At 39.3% G+C, this 24,712-nt stretch overlaps 1 protein-coding gene across 3 annotated transcripts in view; it reads left to right on the top strand.

Moving 5' to 3' along the window:
* Positions 1–3,912: 3,912 nt before the first annotated feature.
* RNF17 (ring finger protein 17) overlaps positions 3,913–24,712 on the top strand; it is a 45,335-nt gene continuing 24,535 nt past the window's right edge. The window contains exons 1-16 of one of the 3 annotated variants that reach the window (XM_048935029.1): positions 3,913–3,956; positions 4,201–4,289; positions 4,876–4,949; positions 6,901–6,959; positions 8,466–8,521; positions 9,843–9,942; positions 11,866–11,946; positions 12,778–12,878; positions 13,626–13,797; positions 15,046–15,122; positions 15,782–15,856; positions 16,825–17,093; positions 19,731–19,808; positions 22,027–22,188; positions 23,340–23,529; positions 23,998–24,154. In XM_048935029.1, the coding sequence (XP_048790986.1) occupies positions 4,210–4,289; positions 4,876–4,949; positions 6,901–6,959; positions 8,466–8,521; positions 9,843–9,942; positions 11,866–11,946; positions 12,778–12,878; positions 13,626–13,797; positions 15,046–15,122; positions 15,782–15,856; positions 16,825–17,093; positions 19,731–19,808; positions 22,027–22,188; positions 23,340–23,529; positions 23,998–24,154 (1,731 nt within the window). In that variant the 5' untranslated portion in view covers positions 3,913–3,956; positions 4,201–4,209. Of the gene's footprint in view, positions 4,079–4,197; positions 4,290–4,875; positions 4,950–6,900; positions 6,960–8,465; positions 8,522–9,842; positions 9,943–11,865; positions 11,947–12,777; positions 12,879–13,625; positions 13,798–15,045; positions 15,123–15,781; positions 15,857–16,824; positions 17,094–19,730; positions 19,809–22,026; positions 22,189–23,339; positions 23,530–23,997; positions 24,155–24,712 lie in introns of all 3 variants that reach the window. The other 2 variants (XM_048935014.1, XM_048935024.1) reach the window with 2 other exon arrangements.

The raw sequence follows: 24,712 nt of genomic DNA, 5'->3' as shown, positions 1-24,712 counted from the left end.
TTGTGACCAAGTACAGTGTGCTCCCTCAGGTATCAGCTTCTTTCTATTAGGCACCATAATGTCCTGAGATTACTTGTCTAGCCTGTGTAAGCCTCAGAAGAAAGTGGACAATTCAAACATTAATCCTCTGCAATCACTGATAAAATTATTCTTCCAATAAACCTGCACATCCCCTATGCACAGACATTTCTAAACATTGCTTTTAGTCTCCATTCTTCAAACACGTGTAGCCCTTCCCACAACATTCAGGGGAAAACTTTTTCTGCTTTCCATAGTGATTACATACCAAATAACAAAGACGTATTTCCAGAATCTGACAAAAAGAAAAAAAAATAACAAAAGGAAAAAAAAAAATACTGTCCATCTTTAGTGCATTCTGTGGTTAAGTTTAGAAAGCAAATTTTATTCTGAGAAAGGACAAGATGTACAGGATGGGAAAAAAGGGTGCTGTATGTTCCTGGCTGGAAAGATGACCTACAGAATAGATATATGTTTTCAATCTAGATTTGACTACGATCTTTATATATAACCATGCTGTTTATACCAACGAAAATAGTCTGTTCAGTGTTACCATTATACTATATTGTAATTGCTACTGTAGACAAAGCTACAGAGGTGGATGAGATCACTCTCAAGTGAGTCCACCCGCAGTTAATCCATGCTGCCATCTTGTGGCTCCCAAATAGACTGACCTTTTATATAGCATTTTAAGTATTGGAGTGTAGAACCAGGAATTCACGGTAATGCTCACTCAACAGCCAATTTCACAATTAGAAAATGTTCATTCTATTCTGCTATAATCTATAGCAGAATCTATAATCTAATAGATAGATAATAAATAATAATAACTAAATAATAATAATTACTGTTGTCTGTTCTAAAACATTAAACCATGTTGCCACCATGTTGTCTTCGTATTCTCAGAATGGCATGGACACAAAACTGAAGGAAGAGATGAACTACATGTTTATTATTTTAGGTACATGTTGACATACATACAAACAAGATACACATGATAGAATGATGTATATGTATGTATTCTCTAATTCTTTCCAATTTATGGGAGATAAGCATAGCTATATTTTTATGAATTTTAACTAGCAATTAAAAATATAATGATATACTAAAAACAGCATAAACTTTTAAATAATACAAACACTTTTTCCTGTTGTTCATTCATTTGTTAAATGCAACTAAAGTTAAAAGAAAAGCAAGGATGAGCTATCATTTAATCAAAGAGCTAAGTAGGCCAAACTAGACTTCTCATCAATGAGCCAGTTGGGCTGCTTTCTAGACAATTTTAGGCACTCTCAGTTTCAGATTGCATTCAGACCTTGAACACAGAAAATCTTTCCCATCATTTCACTGTCTGAGGTACATGCCAAACCAATCTGACATTATCTGCCCTACATTTAACCCATCGTCCAGTATTCACCATGTTATTAAGTAACATTTATTAGACATTTTTGGTTGGTTGTTGGGTTTTTTTTTTACAAGAAATTAGCTCAGAGTATAGAATATGAGGGCAAATTTCATGTTCACAATTCATTTCTCAAGTTTGAACTAGAGGAAGCAATTTTTAAAGCTAAAGAGAAGGTGAGAAAACTCCTTAGATACTAACTTCATTGTGATAACTGGTTGGACAATCTAAAGGAAAAGTCAACTGGGATTTATAGTAAAAAAGGGGGATTAACTCCTATGGGAGTAGTCAAACACGAGCTAAGCAAAGATGTGGAAATGATAATGTGCCATAGAATTTGTATCTAAGTTGAGTCTACGAATTTTGATGCCAATATGTACTTCAGTTCTCACCCATGTCTTTTGAAAATATTTTACAGAAGTCTCTAGTACATTTTTGATGTACTGTGGGTGGGTTTGGTTTTGCAGTGATGTACCTTTATTTTTACATTGCAGTTTGCCAGCTACCTCTGTGTAGAAACATCTCATTGAAAAGATGGTAGCTCCAAATCAAGGTGGAAAGTTAAAAGTAGGCCACTTTCTGAGTCTAGATGTTGAAGATGCCATCTGTATGCTGACAGAAACGCAGAACTAAAAGACAGCGGCTTGTGAAATTGCTGGAGCTATCTGGAAAGGGAAGGTATTTGGGAATCTCTCTTCAAAACCGGAGTATAATCTGGTGTTTTCATGGAAACACAGAATAGCCCAGGTTGAAACAGACCTTTAGGATCATGAATCTCCAACCCCCCTGCCACAGGCAGGGCCACCAATCTCCCCATTTAATACTAGATCATTTAAATGCATGGACCAGTTTTTCTTGAGTTTAATCATGTCCTGGTTAACAAAGAGGGCTTCTTGCATAAATTGCTGAATCAGCTTAGGATAACTCCTAGAAATTTCCATTCTTCACAAACAAATCATGCTGGAAAGCACATTCAGGTGCAACTGTAACATTCATGCTCACCTGGTTTTATTTTACTAAAAGCAGGTGAGAATGTAGTACCATAGGATTGTTTGATGTGGAACTTTGCTGCTCTTTTTAAGTATTTTTTTTTTTCCATTGAAGTACTCAAGGAATGGAACAATCCTATGAGGACAGGCTAAAAGAGATGTGGCTGTTCAGCCCGCAGAAGAGAAGGCTCCAGGGAGACCTGAGAGCAACCTTTCAGTATCTAAAGGGGGGTATAAGAAGGGAGACATTCTTTAGCAAGGTCTGTTGCTATAAGACAAGGGGAAATGGTTTCCAACTAAAAGAGAGGAGATTTAGATTGGATTCGATTGGAAAAAGCTTTTCACAGTAAGGGTTGTGAGGCACTGGCATAGGTTGCCCAGAGAGGTGGTGGATGCCCCATCCCTGGAGACACTCAAAGTCAGGCTGGATGGGGCTCTGAGCACCTCATGGAATTGTAGGTGTCCCTGTTCGTGGCAGGGGAGTTGGACTAGGTGGCCTCTAAAGGTTTCTTCCAACTCAAATGATTCTGTAGTGAAAAAAGAAACCTAAGAAGACATCATGTGATGTTTTCAATTCTGCTTTATTTTCTTTGTCAAAGCTCCAGTCTAAGAAACATTTGGTACACTTAAGGGCTTCAGAAGAAAACTTTTACCATGTGAACAGTGGAAAGACACAGATAATCAAGGTCTTGTTAGGTAACCTGCCTCTTGGTTTAGAGGCTTGTAGTAGCAACGGAAATTGGAGGATGGCTGGACTAGATGATCTTGCAGGTCATTGCCAACCTTGTGAATGCTATGATTCTGTGATTCTCTTTGAAATCTGGCTTGGCTTATGATTTGGCAAGAAAAGCTTCTAAAACTGAAAGGCGATATAAGTGGTGTTAGCTGTGTTTTCATATTTGTGAATTAAATAGAAATGTGGAAGCATGCTAATTTTATGATAGCTAAAACAGGAATGGTAAAACACTGAAAGTTGTGCCAGAGGAGGTTCAGGTTGGATATTTCTTCTCAGAAAGCATGGTGAGGCAGTGGCACAGGCTGCCCAGGGAGCTGGTGCAGTCACTGTCCCTGGAGGTATTCAAAAACCATGGAGATGTGGCACTGAGGGCCATGGTTAGTGAGCACAGTGGGAATGGGCTGGTGGATGGACTAAGTGATCTCAGTGGTCTATTCTAACCCTAATGACTCTGTGATTCCTGTTCTGAAAGAAATGAGAACGTGTATGGAAAACAGTAACCCCAAAGTACGACTTGACGGCTCTGAGCCTTGGCAACGCCTCGTTTTCACCGAAGAGCCTCACCCTTTGCAGCCGACCTGCGGTGGGGAAAGGGGGAAGGAGGAGGCGAGGCCGGGCAGCACCTCACAGCGCCGCGGCGAACTCTTCCCGCGCGGCCCACAGCAACCGCCTTCCCGCCTCGCTGGGATTGGCTGCGCCGCGAGCAAGGACGGACGAGGCGCTCGGTGATTGGTGGCGCCGTCAGTGCTTTGGTGCGCGACCGGCGGTGTGAGGCGTGTGGGTAGGCGTCGCCGTGACGAGCGCTGTGGAGGTGCGGGTGGACGCTGGGCAGCCCTGCGGTAGCGGTGGGGCTCCGGGCGCCGGCGGAGAGGAGAGACCGCCTCTCTCCGCTCCTCTTACATTCAGAAGGCTTTATTTTCAAGGATAAAACAGGTGTTTTCTAGAACTGCGTCTCTTCCCTTTAAGCCTTGCCACGGGATGTAGCCAGCAGTGTTGGATGAGAAGTGTGTGCGTTGTGCGCGTTTGTCACTTTTTTTCTTTTTTCCTGTTGAAAGTGTGACGACATGCTGCGAGGAAAGCAGGAGAACCCTGTGGATGGCGGTAATGTGGAGGAACAGAAGAGGAGAAAGCTGAATGCTGTCAGGTGTGTGCCTTGGAGGCTGGTGAGATCAGTGTGGCCGAAGTTCTGACAGTGTAATTACTGGGAAACAGTACTGAGGGAATGTGGATAATAATGTCTGTGCTGGGCTGTGAGAGTACTTTCCTTTGTAACATTAGCAGTCAGGTATACTTGAGCACTTAGCATTTAGGAGACTTGGGGGAAAACGTTGTGAATGTCTTGGGATGTTTTCAAGTACTGAGGTATTGGGATATGAGTATTTTACATTGATCTGAATGTATCCTGCAAGTAGATAGCTCTGTTGGCAGGTTCAGTATATCATTAGTTAAAATTAGTTAAATTAGTTATACAAGATAAATGTGATTTGTACTGTTACACAGTCAGTTTCCTAGTGGTGGTTGCAGAGATCTTGTTCCTTAAAACCTCCAGTGCTGCCTTTGTGGGTGACGAACTGTTAGTTTGTGGTTTGTGGCTCACGTACTGAACCTTCCTTCCTCCTGTGTAATGCCATTTGGTAAAACTGAGCAAGCTGTGCTCTAAGAGGGCTGGAAATCACCAGTATTTGTGTTATGTTGGTGTCCCTAATGGCTTTAAACCTGTATTTCTGAAGGCAATGCCTTAAGATTCTAGAAGAGGACTGCGCAGGACCAAGTTGCAGGAGTGACTTGAGTTGTATCTCAAAAGGTATGAATATGAATGGTAAATTTTTGGCTCTCTTATTTCCAGCAGTTTTGCATGGTGCAGTGTTTATTATTCATTCACCAGCTCTATGGTCTCCCAGTGACAGTAGGTAGGCTGCAAAATGTGATTAAACTTATTTTGATGCCTTTTCTTAAGAGTAGTAAACTCTGTTGAGTATGTGCACGTGTAGATACTTCATAAAACATGATTTTTTCTTAATATAGCAGCATATTTTGAATATGTGTTTTCTTTAGCCTTTTTTATTTCCACTTTCCTACTTTTGTATTAGTAGCAGTAATATTATGCAGTTAATCATACAGATAATACCCTAGTCATTAAATACGAGTAAGTTTTCTGTAGTTTCCATGTAATTTTTGTGTGTATTTATGTGTGGATTTACAGAATGTATGTCCAACCTTCAGGCTTGGCTGGGCCACATTGGGTGAAGAGGAATTGTCTTGGGCTGGATAAACGTGCTCTGAAAGTAATGTTTCCTATTTATTTCTATGGAAATTAGAACAGCTATGAAGAGCACGATAACAATGCTTGACAGAGCAAATTCTCAGCTGCAGAGCTCTGTCTTTCAGTGCAGTCACAACAATGAGCTAGGCATTTTCCCTAGCCACGAACGAGAGCCTGTGTGCTTTGCTTGTAACGGTCTGCACCAGTGGAGGTGACCCATTGTAACCACTGCTGAAATGCATCACCCACTGCCTCACCATGCTCACATGCACTGTTTGGTCTCCATTCAGCAAGCATCAGTGAATGTCAGTGTGTGCCGTTTTTTTAGCATGGAGGAATTCACTGATTGATCCTTGCTTCATACACACTTCCATGTCAGACGCCATTTTGTCAGACCACCTCTCTGCTGCCATCTGTCACATGGCCACAGATGTAACAGTATTGATGAGAAGGATCAGCCTCTACTGCTGTAGCACCACCATGTGCCTCTGATGTTGTGGGCCAACAACATAAAGTAGGAGACGTTAGTTTTGAAGCAGTTCTCACAAAATATAAAATGTAGCTAATGTATATGGGTAACAAAACTTATTTTAATCTTCGCTTTTCTTCTTTAAATTAAAAAAAAAATCAAAAGTGTAAAATAAGTGGGATATTTGACCTTGTTTTTTGAAGCTAATGAGTCAGGCTGGTTCAATGGAAGTAGCTGTAATTCTAATTCATAAGCTGCTCATCGGAGATTTTTGACTTTTTACTCATCTGTGTATTATTTCATCTGTGAAAATTATTCTTCACGTATGTGTGTACTGCCAAAAAGCCATGGCATGAATAAGACGTGGTGGTGAAGCAAAGGATGCTCTCTTCTGTTAAGAGATATCTGAAGTCTGATGAAGAGACATGATTGGATTACTGAGTAGAATGTCTAATTGCAGCTCTAAATGTTCCAGATGAAAATGTGCAGGTATTCATATCAATTGGAAACAGTGTCAGAAACATTTTTTTTTTTTTTTTTGTGATCTTCAAACCTTTTTTCATGTTCCTTCATTAAAACAGGAAGCATGGCTGTGTATTCTTCTCTGTTCAGAGTGCTGTGTTTAGCCAATGTCTCAAAATGCAAACAACTATTTGCCATCTCTCAAGCCAGCACTGCCCTCCCTGTGCGGTGGTTTCAGTCAGCACAGTGTTAATAGCACACTGACTGGTTGTTGCTGAGCGATGGGTGTTTGCCCAGTGCTGCTGCATGGTGTAGAACAGCTGCCACTTCACAGGGGTTTGGGTGGCATCTTGTGCCATGCCAGGCTGCATGTCGGATGTGCCAGACTTAAGGTTTTCATAATATGCCATCACAAATGTGAGTGTTCAAATTCCTGTTGACTTCACTAAGTTTATGTGCAAAACTGTTGTAGTGATTATGTATTCCTGATTGTCTAAGTAGTTAAGATGCCCTCCAGTTTAAATCCTCACAGTCAAGTGCTGTCTATGCTTGCTTTTGCAGAGTTGTGTGATGTTGTGAACAATGAAGAGACTGATTTCTGGGGTTCCTCTTCTACAAAAGTAGGTTGATCTAAAGCTTTCTGTTCAGAAGTCATTGTGATGCTCTGAATAGTGGTATTACAAGATCTTCTAGGTTGTTGTGGAATGTGGTTAAAGTAAGTTCAGCTCCTGACAGAGATAATTGTGTGCTGTGGCCTCCAGCTCTCCAACCGAGTCTTTGCTCACACATCTGTAAATGCAGCATAGGTATGCAATTAGCACCTGGCAAAGTTCAAAGCCTGGTTTTCGGAAAACCTGCTCTTTACAGTTGTTGTCAGTGTTAATTGTTACCAGCTCCATTCCATTTCTTCATTTTGCTCATAAGTGCAAGAAAGGAACTGATGTGTGTGTGTTTAAAATAGATAATAGTTCTCCCTTTTCTGTCAGTTCCAAATAAAATGAGCTGTTGGAGTGGGTCCAGCGGAGGGCTCAGGGATGATCAGAGGGCTGGAGCACCTCCCATATGAGAACAGACTGAGAGAGCTGGGGCTCTTCAGCCTGGAGAAGGCTCCAAGGGAACTTTGTTGTGGCTTTCCAGTACCTGAAGGGGGCCTACAGGAAAGCTGGGGAGGGATTCTTCGTAAAGGCAGGTAGCAACAGGATGAGGGGAAATGGCTTTTAACTGGAAGGGAGTAGATTTAGATAAAGCAGCAATTAGAAATTCATTCTTGTGAGGGTGGTGAGACACTGGAACAGGTTGCCTGGTGAGGTTGTGGATGCCCCCTCGCTGGAGACATTTAGGGCCAGGCTAGATGGGGCTGTGAGCAACCTGGTCTACAAAGAGGTGACCCTGCCTATAGCAGGGGGTTGGAGCTAGATGATCATAAAGGTCACTTCCAACCATTCTATGATTGTGTGGGGAAAAAAAAAAAAAAGAAAAAAAAAAAAAAAAACACTTAAAACAGTAGTGTGTGCCTTACAAATATTTCTCTTCTAGCTTTTTTAAGAAAATGCTGTACTTGTAATGCAGAAAGGATTCTCAACATTCTGATAGCATTTTGGAAGAAACCCATGTTTTGGACAAAAACTCAGAATATTTCTTAGGTGTTTTAATGTATCTGAAAGATAGGATGTGGCCATTCTGGTATTTCCATTGTGAAACTCAGGTTTGGCCAAATTGCAAAACACAAATACATTAAGCTTTTTTTATTCAATTTTATTGAAGTTATTTTAGTGAAATTATTGAAAAACAAGTTTACTAATGCAGTTTGTCAGGAGCATTTATTAGTTTTGCGTAGTAAGGAAAAGTACTTAGTAAACAGGAAAGGAGCATTTGACTTCTACTAGGAATGTTACTTATCACACGGAGAATGACGGCTGCAGAACTTCAGCTTGAGATCTGTTTTCTTGCCCCACTGGTTGCTCCTGTGAGCAGTGATTGCTGTGAAGCTTGGTCTCATAGAAATATGTACAGGGGGTGATTTACTGAAGGTAGAAGCAGGCTTGTGGCGTGTTTTATGTTTGGGTTTTTTTACAGGGATTTATATCTGTATTTGAACTTGTTCTGCTTTTTCCTTCTGACTGTAGACCAAAGCAGATGTTAAACTTGGACTGTATGATGGCACCTCAGAAAGGGTAGCGAGGTAAACCTTTTTTTCATGTGGTTAGATGCCACAAGGGGTGGGAGGGGGTGGTTAGGAATGACTTGAGTGTTTTCAGCAGCTTTTTGTTGACTGATTTTTTGGATCTATGATTTTAATTAAAAAATTAAGCATATTTGTACTAATGTGTTCCCAGTATGGCTCTTCAGTGCTGCTAAAAAACAACTGAGGGCATCAGACAAGCACTGAGGGCCTCCTGCATTTCCCACCTTCAAATGCAAGTCATATTTCATTGAAAGGCAAAAAGAATAAGTCTGGTTTGGCTCAAAAATACTTAGATCTGAAGGTTTTGTACGTTATTAAGGGTAACTCCATGGTAAGGGCTCTGAGGGAGAGTGGAGAAGTGCTGAAACCCCACAAGCACTGCATCACTGAGGTGTGTCCTCCAGCCCCTCCTGTGCCTCTGCACCTTCTGCTGAGGTGACCAGTTCCAGCTGTGAAGGTCAGATGACAGCAAGGTTCTCTTAAGGTCACACTTAAATTACATTAATGTCCATAGCTTACCTATATGTGAACTTCAAGAGAGTTATTAAAGAGACTGTGTGTTTCCCGTAATGCCATTGCTGTGGAGGTTCATGTTGATAGAAATAAAAATAGCCAGAGATGATCCTTAAAGTCCCTTTAAAAGTATCTAAGATATAAGTGCATGTAAGATATATTGCTGAACTTCAGAGAAAGGTGCACTTAGTCTGCACTTACTTATGGCTGCCTTTGCAGTAAGCTTCTCCAAGTTCTTTTGCAGATCATTAGAAACAAGCTGAGTGCAAGAACAACTGGTCCTTCCTCTGCAGTTTGGTTGGTTTTTGTAGGTTGTTTTTGTGAGAGTCTTGGAGGAGAGTTGGGATATGTCACTATGATACCACTGAAGAGCCTTTCTACAATGTCAATAAATTGTTTTGAGATAATCTGTCATCTATTAGATTTTTAACCCCTTCATCAATATTTGATGGGATATCTAAAAGAAAATGTTAGGGCAACAAATGAAAAATAAATGCTGGAATTTTAGTAGCCATACATGTTACTTTCATCTAGAGTGAAGAATCATTACTACCTTGGAAGCTTTTATTTTGCCTTGCCAAAATTGTTCTATAAAATAGTAGATGCTACAGATCAATTTTAAGATGATATTGGTAGGAAGGAAACTTCAAAATGAAGTATGTCTGGTGTATCACCATGTAAATTCAACTCTGTGTACGTGTGCTTTATTAAATGTTTGGAAAGACCCAACTGAGCGTTAAAATTTTGGGGGGAAGTTTGTTAAAATGAGAATGTGTAGGTTTTTCCTTGAAGTCTTGTTTTGCAGGCCCTTCAGGTCTGTCACTGGAGAGAAAAATGTGCAGCGCTTGGTTTCCTCAAGCAATGGGCAGAAGTCTGACCTACTTCTCGTTCCCCCAGGAGACACGGTGTGTTGATGTTCCATTTCCTTATATTTGCACTTAATGTTTTTGTGTGCATGGTTAATACTGCATGACTTAAAATACAAAAGTTTGCAACTTCAGTAGTTCTGACTTGATGTGGATTTCAAGTGCAACTGTTAGTTAATGAGGTAACAGTGAATACTGTGTGCACCTAACAAGATCGTAGCTGAAGAGGGTTAATGTGTTCAGCTGGCTGTGCTGTTACGTATTTTGAATCTAATTTGGAGAAAAAATTAAAAACCTACACACTCTTGAGGCTTTATATTATTTGGTTGGGGTCTTTTTCTTTCTTTTCAAACTCAAGGCTGCTGCAGGGCATGTGCAGCACATTCTTAAAGGAATCTAGTAGTTTCTCATGGCAAAAAGACAGGCAAAACAGTGTTTGAATAAAACAGTGTTTTAAGAGAGATCTGTAAGTTCTCTAAGCAGCTGAATGAAATTTGTAAAGTTTCAGGCAGGGTGAAAAAATTTTGTATGTATTTTAAATTGACAATTAAATAGGAATTTGTGTATAGCTTCTGCCAGTCCTATTTTTTGCATGGAAATCATCCTGTAAGGTTACTTTGAAAGCATGTGAAGTTGAAAGTGTCTGTTTTGGTTCCTTATGTAGTTTTTGTAGCAGTGCACAGTAAAGTTTGAATTTTTTTCTGAACATCTCTGGAATGCGTCTGTTCCAAGTAAACTTAAACTTTGATATGTTAATGTTGACAAAATACTAAAGCCTTAGGTCATCTTTGGAATACCTTCAGTCACAGATCTTAAGTAATTCCATGGTATTTTTACCTGTTAAGCTTCTTATGTCCTCAAAAGAAGAGTGGCGTTGGTTGGCATAGGGAAGTGTGACTTGGAGGGTTTTCTGAATATGAGATACAGTTCAGTAGCTTAGTGAGTAGTGATGGTGACAGGAGGAGGGTTGGACTGGATGATCTTGTGGGTACTTTGTGACCTTGTGGTTCTATGATTCTGCCAGTTCTCTGCTCTTAAAAAGGACACATAATTGATTCGAGCTGTTGGGATATAGGTAGTTAAAAATATCTTCCAGAGATGAAGGTATAAACAAACGTCCTCCGTTAACTACATGTCAGTGTGAATGTTTGTCTCTCCCTCATCATGCTGCAAAGGTGGTGCTTCCTTCCTCCTATCCTGGCGTTTGGTTAGAAGCAGAACTGTTCCAGGTTTTCAAACTCAAGTTTTAACCTCTGTCTAGTTTGTGTTTGTTCTCCTTAATTGGTAAGGACGAAATTCTTCAGAGATTGAACATATTTGCATATTAAGTTGGATTTTGGCAGAATAAGTTTGTTTTCTAATAGTGTCAGACTTACTGGTGCTTGACTCTTTTGGGGCATCCTAAGCAGATGTTTTGTTCTAAGCAAAGTGCCAGAGCTCTAACAGACCCCCTTAACACAAGCTTTAGTATTGCTCATGGCAGAAGAATGCACTTCTGTATGTGTGTATTTGCTTCTATTTCAATCAATAATTCAAATACTTGTTTTTCTTGCATCAGCATCGCACTGGGAACTTGTTAATTTTCTTGCTGTTGTTCTTGGTTTTACCCCCATTCTCCCCCCCCCCCCCCCCTCCCCCCCCCAAAAAAAAAAATCCATAAATACTGCACTTTGAGAGGACTGCTGTATTTTTTTCTTTCTTCACTTTGGCATACTTTCTTTGCTTTGTGTTAGTAATTTTGCTTTGGTTTTCCTTCATGCGCTATATTTGCTTCTTCATTTTTCTGTGTGCATGCATGCAAATAAACTCTATGTATTCAGCACAATGTGATGTAGATGCAGCTCCTTTGGAAGATCGGTGGCAGCCAACTCAAGTGCTTGTCTGTCAAAGCTGCAAATAGGCTTAGCCCATGTTATCTTCTAGTCACGTAAGCAACTCATTCATCGGCCAATCTTTCCCTAGGAAAATGAAACTGTAGAAGATATTGATGAAGCTTTGTGGGCAGGTGTTTGTAATCTCAGCTGCTTACAAGATGCACATGAGGTGGGTGAAAACAAACATTTTGGGATTTGCTTAATATAATATTAGCCAAGGTAAAAGCTTTTTGTTTTGAGTACTTGCACACAAACACATTGTTCAGATATGCTCTTAGTGGCTTTGTTTCAGCATCTCCTGTACTTAGGTGTTAACAGTACTACTGTGGGTGTACTGCATTAAGCTCCAGGCTGAATGGAGCACTTGACCCTGTGCATAAGCTGAAGTTACTGGGTCAGTCTGTGCATCGAACAGAGCCGTATATAAGCTAATCTTTGAGCATTACGCATTCTTTTCCATGGAAAAGCTTGCATTTCTGTGTCTGCTATTTACTTATATTTTACGTGTACTGTAAGATAGACAGGCATAGAAATGTTCAGTGATCCAAAAGCTTAAAGCCAGACTCATTCTAGTAATCATGGCATTGAAGTGTCCTTAGGACCTGCCAAGGGCCACGTCCAGGCAGCTTTGGAAGACCTCTGAGGAGGAGAATGCACAGCCCCTGGGCAGCCTGCGTCTGGGTTCTGTCACCCACACAGCACAGAAGGGCTTCTTGTGTTCAGAAGAAACCTCCTGTGTGCCAGTTCCTGTTTTTGTTTGAAATTAGAGAAAACAAAAAGGGTTACTAGGCTCCTAACTATTGTTGTATATTATTTATGTAATCGTCTTCTGATCTCTTCTTTTATAGAAACCGCTGTACACTTCCGTGTACTTCTGCTGCTTCTCACTGTCTTTCTGCTAATTGATTCTGTTCTGTTTTGTTCTGAATTTAAAATTGGAAAAAAATAACGTGAATAATGAACAAATAAATACATGTTTATTCCATGCTGAATGAAATAGGTGCTGAAACGCTTGGAATTGGAGGTGAAGCAAGAAGGAGGCAAAGTTTCAGAAACTCTGGATAGAAAACTTGATGAACTTACTACTTGTATCCTGTCAAGGTAGTGTTCCCTTCTGAATAGGATGTGCAAGTTGTTCCAAGAGCTTTTCAATGTTCTTTGAAACAATTTCATAAATCTCAGCTTTAGTTTTTCTGCAGTATTTTTACTTGTTCATAATTGTATCTTAGTTCCTGGAGCTGGTTTGCGTAGTTGGAAAACACCAGCACATGCAGCCTCTGTTTTTCAGAAAAAAAAAAAAAAAAAAAAAAAAAACTCTGGTATTAATGATCATTTTAACAGCAGGAAAAGCTTAAAAAATAAAATAAAATAAAATAAACTGCTTTCTACAAATGTTGACAAGGACAAACCCAAGGATTCTTATTCCCTCATCTTTAAGAATATTTGTATTTCAGATTTATATATAGATACTTAAAGTGCTGTGTGCCTTTGTACAAAAGCTTAGTAAAACATCTAAAAGGCAGATCTTAAAACTCTGAGTTGTAAAATCCAACAGTTTAGTTATCTACTGGATGTTATGGAATATTCTGTAGGCTTGAGTGGCATTGTGATTTTAAATACGGAAAGAAAAAAATGATTTATCCAAAGGAAACAGCTTTTTATAAATTCTCTTGAAGTTCTTTGCTTTCTATGACTTCTGTATTGGGTTTCTACGCTGTTGTGTGAAGAAAACAGTGTTTGTGAGTTGCATCCAGGTAGTATAACCAGTAATTGTATTTCGTAGTTAAGAGTTTGAATCTGATGTGATGAGTGCTTAATAAATTTCTGAAAGTAATGTTTTTAATACAGGAAAAGGAAACTGCATGCAGAATTAGTGAAGAGCATGGACAACTACAGTGCTGGTATTGCAACAGCTAAGCAATACATAGAAGAGAAGAAAAAATGCTTGATTGGTGCCATTAGGATCGCAAAGGAACTAAAAATTACACCTTCTGTAAGAACATATTGTGACCTGTCTCAGGTAGGGAAAATTTGGTAACAATACACATCTGAACATGAAAGTTTTCATCATCTGTTTTTTGTTTTGTTAACTTAAATAATGAGGTTTTTGCAGTAATGTGTTCTGTACATCTCTGCATGCACCATGCCAGTTCAAGGTCGATCTTGGCCACGAATTTGAATCTTGCTATTGACATGAAACAAAAAAGATGATCTGTGCTTTACAGTGCTTCCTTTAATGGCTGCTGGAGGAGAATGAGAGGAAACTAAGAGCTTTTCAGTGAAAGGGCAGCGTTGTCATGATTTCACACTCATCTTAATCCTTGTCCTATCTGGAGATCTCCAGCCTCCTCACTGAAATATGCCAAAATTCAGTATGCTCTGCAGATCCTCCTGATGCTGGGCCTTCACTTCCACAATTCCTCTACATTAGGACTGTTAGTTACAGAAATGCATGGTACCTGCAGTACTGTATCAGACCAGAGCTCCATACAGTGAGGTCACCTCTCTTTGCCAACAGAGAGGGAAAGATGTGTGGAGGGATTATCTGTGAATTTGGGTGTTGAAAGGTTGATTTCTGTAGTGCATGGGCCTTCGTGTGTATATTATGTGTATGTTTGCATATGTAGTGAAACTTTGTTCCATGTTTTAATTCTTAAAATAGAATGGATGTTGAAGAACTTCCTCTGTTATTCTAAATTGATCACCTTATTATTGCATTTGGAGCTTTTTAATCCTTGTGTTAAGCGAAATCGTGGAGTCGTTATTTGTTATTCATTAGATATTTTTCCATGCAGTTTGATTTTTAGACTGTCATATTTTCTGCATCCAATACCACTTCCCATGTGCAGAAGCTTGGTGTCCCACATCTGACCCAAGAAGGAAATCTTATCCCTTGCACCTTTTTTTTTTTTGGCATTTGTTCTTAACTTTGTTCAACCTAAACTCTGGGACCTGGCACCCACAGTTCTCCTCCCATAGGCCCACCTTTTTGTTTAGTGTTGCCTTCCGAGTTGCTGTCAGTGCAAAAGAATAATCCAACTCTTGCTTCTAGTTACACACTGTGGTTACAAAATCCCCGACTGAGTGTTAGTAATCCAGGAAAACCTACCTAAGAGCTGGCTACTGCCTTCTAATGAGTATGTTTCTGGGTGGTTTTTTTGTAGAATTAAAGGCATTTCGTTCTGACTTTATCAAATTGTAAATACAGGTTCTTGCATGATTTGCTTTTTTGTATAAAACCAACAAAAACTGCACTTGCTAATTTCAGGTTATTCGTGATTTGACGTTTCCAATTGATACCGAGCTCTCAAAAGTGAAGAGTTTGAAGGAAAAAACAGTTCCAAGGTAAAGGACTGAAGTTGGTGGTATATTGAGAGCAAACTGGACACACTGTTCTTTCAATTGTAAAAGCTTTTCTGTTAATAGTAAAGCAGCAGAAGCCAAGCTGATTCATTTGCACGGTTCTAAGAAATACTAGTTCAGACATACACAAATGCTGGAAAGGCACAGTTGCCTTCATCTGAGGCATCAGGAGAAAGCATATGAAATGTACTGATGTGTAGAGAAATACGTATGTATTGAAAATACCCTTAACAGAAAGCTGTCACTTGTAAACTTCGTCCCCTTCCCTTGCAACTAGAAGTGTGAGGGGCAAATGTTGAATTATTATACTTGATATCCGTGCTAACCTGCTGCAAAGATGAGTGCTTCTTGGTGTCTGAGAAGAAATCCGTGGTGATGCATGAAGTAGATGCAAAAACTGAGCAAGGAAATGTTGGAGTGCCCTGTGCATGAGAAATAAAAAGCAAGGGAGGGCAGGAGAATTGCTGTTATGCGTGTGAAAACAAATGAGCTCAAAGTTCACAAGAGTGAAAGAATGACCCTGGGGTAAAGTCTCTTCTTTTGCCTATCCATGACAATTTTGTGCCAAAAAGTATCATGTGTATTAAACTGCTAGTGATACAGACATTTGTGGTGATGGCTGGGATGGTTTTTCTCTTGAGGTTGTTCCTGAGCACGGATGAGATTATTTTGTTCTTACAAAATATGGGGAAGATTGAATGGGAAACATCGGTATAGTAAGTATTTCTTAATGAAGAGTGATAGGTACAATAATTTAATAAGTACAGTCGTTTAGTCTTTCTGTGTCTATAGAGAGAGTGAATGGAAAAAAGCTAATGCTTTGTAAATATATAATGAACCAAACTGAAATCTGAGTTATTTATGTTTCAATCAACACTTCATTAATCCACTTAGCATTTCAGTTTCAATGCTTCTGTTGTGTGAAAAAAAGAAGTACAGCTATTATCTCCCTAAAGCAATTAAGCTTTCAGTATTTTTTCTTATGCTGTGTGCTTTTCAGATTTGGTGTTTATTGATAACAATAGAAATGTTTATCACTTCAGCATATGGAAATTGGCTCACATTACTGTAAATAAATCTCTCAAATCAGTGGCAAATACTAAAATTTGTAATGTTTTTGCTTTGTAATCTAAACTCTGGGTTGTCACAGACCCAAATAAGTGACCTGAGATGAATAAGAAGAAAAATACTTTCAAGATTACAATTGCTTTTATGTTATTTGTCTCTTGAATTTATTTTTTCCTGCAGCCTTAGACAAAAACTTGAGAAAATGAAATGGACTTGCTGTGAGGGCTCCTCCAGTTAGCTCTGGTTATATTAAAAAGTGTTACTACATGCTGTAACTGCCAGTAGTAGGACATCTAGCAGGCCTTTTGACTTTAACATGAACTGTGTCTGTCATGCTGCCAGTGTTTTCCAAATACTTCATGTTGTGTGTACTCAGCTGGGCCCAAGAATATGTACCTAATAGGTGCTAATCTTTTTTTAGGTTTCAGAAATTGTGTTGCTGTTCTGCTGTCTTGATATTCGAGCACTATATAATACAGTTTATTTCAGCCAGCATTTATGAAGTGTTTTTAGAGTAGAGTTTTTAGGGGATGTTGTCTTAATAAAACCTGCACTTTGACTCCTGTGTTTCTCTGCAAACAGACTGGATTAACTTATCTCATTTTCCCAAATGCAGTGAAAGTAATGGACAGCGTGCTCTTGCCTTAGATGACAGAGAAAAAATGCCACGCCCAGATAACTGGTTACCTGTAGAAAATATGGTTCCAGTACATAAAAGAGAAAGTAAAGAAAAGGCTCTGGCTAATAAACTTGGTATTTGTGATGGAGTGAAAAAGGTTAAGGAATCACTTCCTGTGGTACCTCATCAGAATATTCATGCTGTATCCAAGTCTCCATCCAGTCCTGACGTAATAATAGAAGAAATATATGAAGATAATCTAGAAAGTAAGCTTTTTAATACCTGATGCTTTTAGTTTTCAGATGTCAAGCGTTTTTATTAGTTGTGCTTGTTGCTAGCTCAGAGCAAAGTCTTTATGATACTTGTATTTCATTGTCTTTGAATTACTCCAGTACCTTTTTTTGGTGTCCTTCTTTAGCTTAGCTAAGCAAAAACTCCCAGTTCTCCTGAGCAGGAGTCACGATTGACCTCCCCCTGAATGGTTTCTTGCCTTCCTCAGTCATTTAGGCCCTCTCAGACTTTCTGTCGCTGGTTCTTGGAGGGTGCATTTCTGGCAGTTCTCTGGGCTTCTGAATCTAAGGCATTGTCATAACTGGCAAGTACAGTTAAGTTCTTCAGTTTGTAAGTTTTTTTCTGGACTCTGTTATTTACAAAATGCCTGGGAAGTGACCCTGCCTCCGATGGGCACTTTTGAGACTGAATATGGAGTGCAGCACACAGTTTTGGACCCAGCAAGTCTCTGGCATACTTGAGTGAGTCCAGCAGAGCCTACCAAGCTGGAGTCCTGGAGGTGCACAGTAGTAGAGCAGAAGGTACTAAGAGCAACTTGGAGCATGAAAAATTCCACTTAGATAACAGGAATAAAAATATTACAGGGGTGAGCAGTAACTAGCACGGCTGACGATAATGGGAAGAGCAGTTCTCATTTAGATTTAAAAATATATATCAGAAGTCACAAGGAAGATGAATATTCTCAGGCAGTGTAAGCCACTGATATCACTGAGGTGGATGGAGCAGTTTGATAATCAGGAGTGACTGTCGTTTGAGATTAATGGAGTGGCTACAGAATTTGTGGAATGCCCAGGGAGTATTTTTGAATAGTTTGCTGTTGAAGTGGGAAGGGACTGAAATTCTGTGAACTTTGAATGATACTGATCTGTTGCCTTCAGTAACAGCCAGGTTAGTACTGATTTAGTGACAAGAGGCTGTTAAGAAAAAGTTAGGATTAGGGTTACAAATGATTTCAGGGAATGCTTATGGAAAAATAGATTATCATTTGATACTGTTGAATCCAGTGTGTTTCAGTCAGGCAGAAGATGTTACCTGTACTCAAATTGGAAAATGGTTATTGTGACATCAAATCTTCAGGAGATTTGATTAGTGTTTGTAATGAATCATAGCCTGTGGCTGCCAGAGGCCTTTTTATAAACAGGAAAAGAGCAATAATGGTAGATGAGATTGCTTGCCATCTTGTAATAAGGGTATTGCATGACTCACTGACTTAAAGGAAAATTCTTAGAGCAGGAAAGGATTTATTTCTAGAAGCCAATCTAGCTAAACAGGTAAGTTTTATATTTGGGGTTGGGTCTCGTCCTTTCCAAAAGCTTTTCTTTCCTCAAGCTTTTCTGAACAGTACTGAGTGATAGTCTTTTTCATTGCCCTTTGGCACTCAATTGTAAATTGAGGCATTTGTGCTCTACAGATGTTGATACCTGTCAAAGGTCTTGCATGTGTGCTCCATCAGTGAATAATTTAGCCTTTCTACAGGGCCTAAATGTGTGTATTCTTAGTCTCTGTTCAGAGCTAAAAGAATGTGATAGAGAAGTCTGATGATGATGATACACCCTTAGGTTTCTGTTCAGCGATCTTGTTTCCCCCTAAGTTCATAAGGGAGTATTAGTTTCTTCAGCTTCCAGTATGTCTGTTTCCTGAGAGCAGAGGGATTACTGCCTATGTTGGCAGCTTCTGTGCTCTCTCTGAAACAGTAGAATTCAGAGAATACACTTTTTTCCATTCGCCTTGCATTGAACTACAGGTAAATGGAGGTTACCAGAAACTAGCTATTCCTGTCACTGAGCACTGAAGATTTTAGCTGCCTGTTGTCACTCACATGATATCCTTGCAAGGGTTCATGATGCGGTAGATGAAAACTTCTGCATCAGCCGCTGAGTGCTGTACTGCAGATAAATGCAGTCGTTCATGCTTCAGAGTGCCTTCCAAAAGTGTGCACTCCAGGGACACTTCTTCTGTCACGTTGCCCACAGGAATGACAAGCTTCTCCCAGAGCTGAATCTTAAGGTCACTTCTGCAGGCAATTTAGGTATGACAGGAAATCCTTCTTGCAGCCTTCAAGGAAATCTCCAGTGATGTATGGAAGTCTGGAATACAGAGTATATGTACTTAAAGGCAAAGTAAATAGCCAAAAGCTGTAAAACGTTAAGAAACTGTTGAAAAGCCAACAGCAGAGACTGATGAGAGAACAGAAGATGTTAGGTGACATTCGTGGCCTTAACATCTGCTTGTAGTCATGGATACAAGTGTCCTTGGAGCTCCATGCACATCTGTACAAACACTGTATGCCTTTCTTGAAACTCAAAATGGACTAACTGTAGTTAGTTGAAAGAATGCCTGCTTTGGGATAGATCAATGAGGCTTTTTTTTTTTTTTTTGAGACTTTTGTAGAGTAAGTGTGTATCATTAGCATGCTGCAAAGGCAGAAAACGTAATTTCTGATGGAACAAGCAGATGCAGTGTAGTAGCATGGATACAACTGTTAGGAAATTTTGATGGTTTTGTAGCTTATTACTGTCATATACACCACTTCTCTTTATTTTGTTGGCTGATTTACTCTGTGTGTATAAAAACTAACATTAAACTTTTTTTTTCCTAAAACAATGAAACAGAATTTCCCGCAGGAAATCATCAGGACAAACAGAGGAAGAAACTTCTCAAGAAGCAAGCATACTCTGAGCACAGAGCTGGTCAGTTGGTTTTGTTTTGGTTTTTTTTCCTGTCAGGTGAACAGATAGATGCTTTTTAAAAAAAAAAAAAAAAAAAAAAAAAAAAAAAAAAAAGCACCCTCTAAGCAGCGAGGCAGAGCTGTGGAACTACTTACAGAATTAGACATATGCGTCAGCATTCTAGTTGAGATCGGGAATGTACTAAGAAACAGATTCTGATTTTGGCCTCTTAACGTGTATTTGCTCACATGTAAGATCAGTGGGTCACATGAATTACTTCCAGTTAAACCAGTTTGGGCATTGCTTATCTTGCTGATGTCATTCTTTTACTCTGCAAAGGTGCTCTTTGATTGTCTCACTTCCAAACTATATTATCTTTCAAGATCATAGAATGGCCTGGATTGAGAAGGATCATAATAACCATCTAGTTTCAACCCCCCCCTGCTGTGTGCAGGGTCACCAACCACCACGCCAGGCTGCCCAGAGCCACATCCAGCCTGGCCTTGACTGGCTCCAGGGATGGGGCATCCACAACCTCCTTGGGCAACCTGTTCCAGTGTGACACCACCCTCTGAGTGGAAAAACTTCCTCCTAGTATCTGACCTAAACCTTGTACTTAATTGGAAGATATGATACACCAGCTCCCAAGCAACTCTTGGAAGCTCAGCACTGGCAGTGTTCTCAGCACATGGTAGACACTCAGTGTATCAGTGCATCTTGTGGGCAGTTGGACCCACTTCTTAAATCAGTAATTTATTGAGTTCTGAACTGTTGATTCTTTCCATGTATGTTTAGTATTCTGAATTACGAGTGAACGTGCACCAGACTGATTATTTGATTACTTGATTCACTAATTCTGTAGGCATCATTGAGCATAAGAAATAGTGATAAAGGTTGAGTAGAGATCCCAGTGTTGAGGAAGAAGGAAACTGACACAAAAAGTTGATAGAGGAGGAAGCAGATCTCAGTCACAGTATTAGCAAAGAAGAGATACTAAGAAACTGCACCATTGTTTCTGCATTTTAACCTCACAATCATGTAAAAGCACTCCTAACCTATCCATTTAATCTCAAGTAACTTGTAAATCCACTGACTGCTCTATAAGAAGACTGGACAGAATGGTTAGGAGATGGTGTCTTCCAGCATGGGTGATATGGAAGAGTTAGTGTACATGTAGGTTACATGTTCTGACTCATTTGGACTTCAGCTTACATACTGTTCTTCACTATTGGAGATGTCCAAGAATAATCCTGGGTCTGTTCTGGATGCTGCATTTCCTAAGTTTCAAAAGTACAGTTCAGTGTACTTTCTCTGGTTTTGAATGTTGAATTCTTTATATCGCTTTTGGCTGTGGTTGGTCGTGGCTCACTGGGTTCTTCAGATTTGCCAGTTACCTGCACCTGAGCCAATTGCACAGGTGACACTGGATGCAGTAGAGATGGCAGCTGTTTGTAGTACTGACGCTCTCCAGTCTTTGCAAGTACTGTGTTGTAAAATACCCTTGCAGGAACTGAGATGCTGGGCTTCTAAACCAGTCATTCCTATCCACTCCCTTTGGTGACTAGCTTTAAAAGGATAACTCAGTATTTTGGATCTCAAATCGAAAGGAGTTAACTGCAACACATAGGATCAGGATGCTGAGTCAGAAGTAGTGTTGTACAGAAGAGAATCTTTAAAATAGTTGTAGGACAACCATGACTGCCAGAGTTCAAGGAGCTTTTTGACAGTGCTTTCAGACACGCAGTTTCATCAATGCAAAGCCAGAAGTTTGACTCAATGATCCTTGTAGGTCATTTCCAACTCAGGATGTTCTTTGGGATATTCTTTGATCTTCATACAGTGGCACAACAGCTGTATGAAAGTCCTTATGATTCCTGCTCTTACAGATAGGTGTATTAGGCTCTCTAATCTACTTTCTAGAAGCCTCTTAGACTTCTGTTAAATAAAGGGGATAAAAGATCTGAATTACCTACTTAAGATCAAGAGGCCATTTTGTAAGAAGTGAGACAGCATTTAGCTTTGTGGAGTGGTTTAAGGGAGATAAATCTGAGTGATCAAAAGAGCAGGTTTAGTCAGGCTGGAAGTACATAACTCATTTGAAACCAGTAGGAGCAAACTGTTTTGGGTTGAAAAGTGTGGTTATAAGATGTCATGATTGCAATGTAAGCCTAGTCACGTGTGTAGTAATATCTATTAGAACCACTTGAATGGTGTTTTATGTGCTCTTTGTCCTGCTCAGGTTCAACAGAACTGGTGTTTGTAAGTCACGTTGTAAATCCGTGCCACTTCTATATTCAGCGATACTCACAGAGGAGAGAAGGTGCTTTTTTGGAGATGAAATTGAATAATTTCTGTTGTAATAAAAGTTCGTATTTCTTGGCTTCGGATGTTTTGGAACCAGGTAAATTAAATGTTTCAAACATTTTTGTAAAGCCTGAATTAGCTTAAAATACTACCTTGCATAATGTCATCTGTAGTAAAATATTTGTTCCTTATTTCTTCCTGTTTTTTATTAATTTGCCTAGGAAACCAATGTAGGATGTTCAAAAATCTGCAATTAAGAGGGGAGTGGAAGGCAGCATTATTCTTTACTGTTCTGTAAGGTGCATTTAAATCATACAAAAGAAAATTATGGAACAAAAAAATGCATCTTCAGTTCTTCAATAATTTCAGTGCTTAAAGTAACTAAAATTGTGACAGACAGGTTTCCACTGCTGAAACTTTCCAGTGTTGGGTGATGCTTTTTAACTATTAAGGTCTTTTTCAGTATGCAGATTTTAATGACTAGACCAGATTAGTTCTTTGAATACTTCAGTAAGTCTGCTTTGTCTTAATGCAAGCTGTTTTCCTTTCTGGGGGATAGATGGTTTTGTTTACAGTTCACTAACAGGAGAGAAACTATTGTGGAAGTAAAAATGAAGAACAGTAGAATAGTATATTGCTAAATCATTACAGCTGTTCTCTTCCTCACATGTTGGTATTTCTAGAAGGTGTTCAGAGAAGTGACAAGTACGTTATAATCCTGAGTTGGGAGTTTCACTGAAAATTACCTTGGAAAGTATGAATAATTTTATTGGAGAGATTTTCTTTGTGAATTTTGGAGATAGCACACTCAAACTCTTGGTTTTATGCAGAAATAGGAACTTGTAGGAAGATGTAAATTTTGGAACCTTTTGATGTTATGAGGAAGTGGTTTAGACTTTCTTAAAACAGTTGGGTTTTATATAAGTTTTGACTGTATTATTTGCAAATGAACTAGACTTTAATTGGTTCTGGCATTTCGGTAGAAGATACAAAACGCTTGCCAGAAATGATTTCTGAATACAAGCCAGCCACCTGTAAGCTGTGCAGACACCATGTAAATGAATGTGGGGAGAACTTCTGACAGATACCAAGGCAAGGTTATTAACATCTTTATGTCTTCATTTTAACAGCACCTCTTGCATTGAAGGTAGAAAGCAGTGGAACGTTTTGAAGATGTGTAGTAATACTTAAAAAGCAATATAGATGTAAATCCTTAATTTACATTTTTTATTATTTGTTTCCATAAAGGCATCAGAGCTTTTATAAAGAGGAAGGAAACTGGAATGTGGTGCCGTGGAACTGTCACTAAACTAATTCCCATAAAAGCTAAAAACAAGCAGAAGACGGGTGGTCCAATGAGATGCAGAGTTTGTGATATCGCAGTGATTGAAATATTTCTGATCGATTTTGGGAGTTCTGAAGTATTTAATTTCTCAAGGTAAAGTGGGGGTTGTTCATCTGCAATGAGTGTCCTTTGGCTGTTGTTACTCGAGGATCTCTGTGAAGAAACAGATCTTCGGCCAGCCAGTACTCTTGGCACAGGCTGCTGATGGGATATGCACGTGACACGGGTGTTCTGTACGTAGCTGTTGCCCACAGAAGAAAAATGGGAGGTTGTGTAAGTAGACAAGTGTACGAATGTTCACATATCAACATGTGTAACTTGGACATCTGTTGCAGAGATGGAAGTCCTTAATGCTTAAAAGTGGAGAAATGCATTTATTCAAGTGCTAGATGTTACAGAAGTCTCAGTATTATGGTGTTATGCCAATTACTACAATAATGACCTTTTTCTCAGGTTTATAATTTTGTTTGGGTTGTTTTTTTGAAGGGGGGGAGGTGTTTTTTGAGGGTTTTCTTGGCATTCCTTTCAAGTTGGTACTATTTTTATTTCTACTGGCTTTAGATATGCTCCTGCTGATCTCGCTGCTCTACAAACTATGCAAACAGATGACATTTGCTTGCTTATGAGGAAGCCTGATCAACGTATTGAGGCTGAACTTGCAGCCATTCCTCCCTTAGCAGTACTGTGTTCATTGAAAGATATTGTTCCTAAAAATGCAGTAAGTAAAAGCTGTTTCTACAACTGGATAATGATACATATTTTTTTAAGATTCATATTAAAGAATTTCAGTGAAAGGTATATAATGATCTTATTCCAGTGTAAACTCCTAAGAAAGAAAACTCCTAACAGTGTGTGTGTTTTTATATGTATGCATTTATATGTATATATGTACTTGAAAAGATAGGTTACACTGGTTTATTTGGAAGCAAACATACAGCAGTCTGTCTTTAAAAGCCTCTGTATTTATGGATATATGTCAGACTTCAGTCTCTTTTCTTTGGCTCTAGGCTTATCAAATCGAAAGACAAATTATAGAACTTATTTCATGGCTGGCTGACAGCTGTGTGAGTGATAACTTGGAAAAATCATCCAAACAGGGAGACATGACTCAGGATATTTAAGATAATTTGTTCAGAGTTTTTCCTTCTGTTACTTCAAATTTTGTGCCACGATTTACATGTGATGCAGTTGTGTGTTTCTGACGGTATAACCCCAGGGTTGTTTTATCATTTCTTCAAGGTTTTTTGCTTGGTTGTCTGTTTTTCTTTTTTAACCT

Source organism: Lagopus muta, chromosome 1 (assembly GCF_023343835.1).
Source record: "Lagopus muta isolate bLagMut1 chromosome 1, bLagMut1 primary, whole genome shotgun sequence".
In the NCBI taxonomy this organism is placed as follows: domain Eukaryota; kingdom Metazoa; phylum Chordata; class Aves; order Galliformes; family Phasianidae; genus Lagopus; species Lagopus muta.
This window is presented reverse-complemented; position numbering and strand designations above follow the sequence as displayed.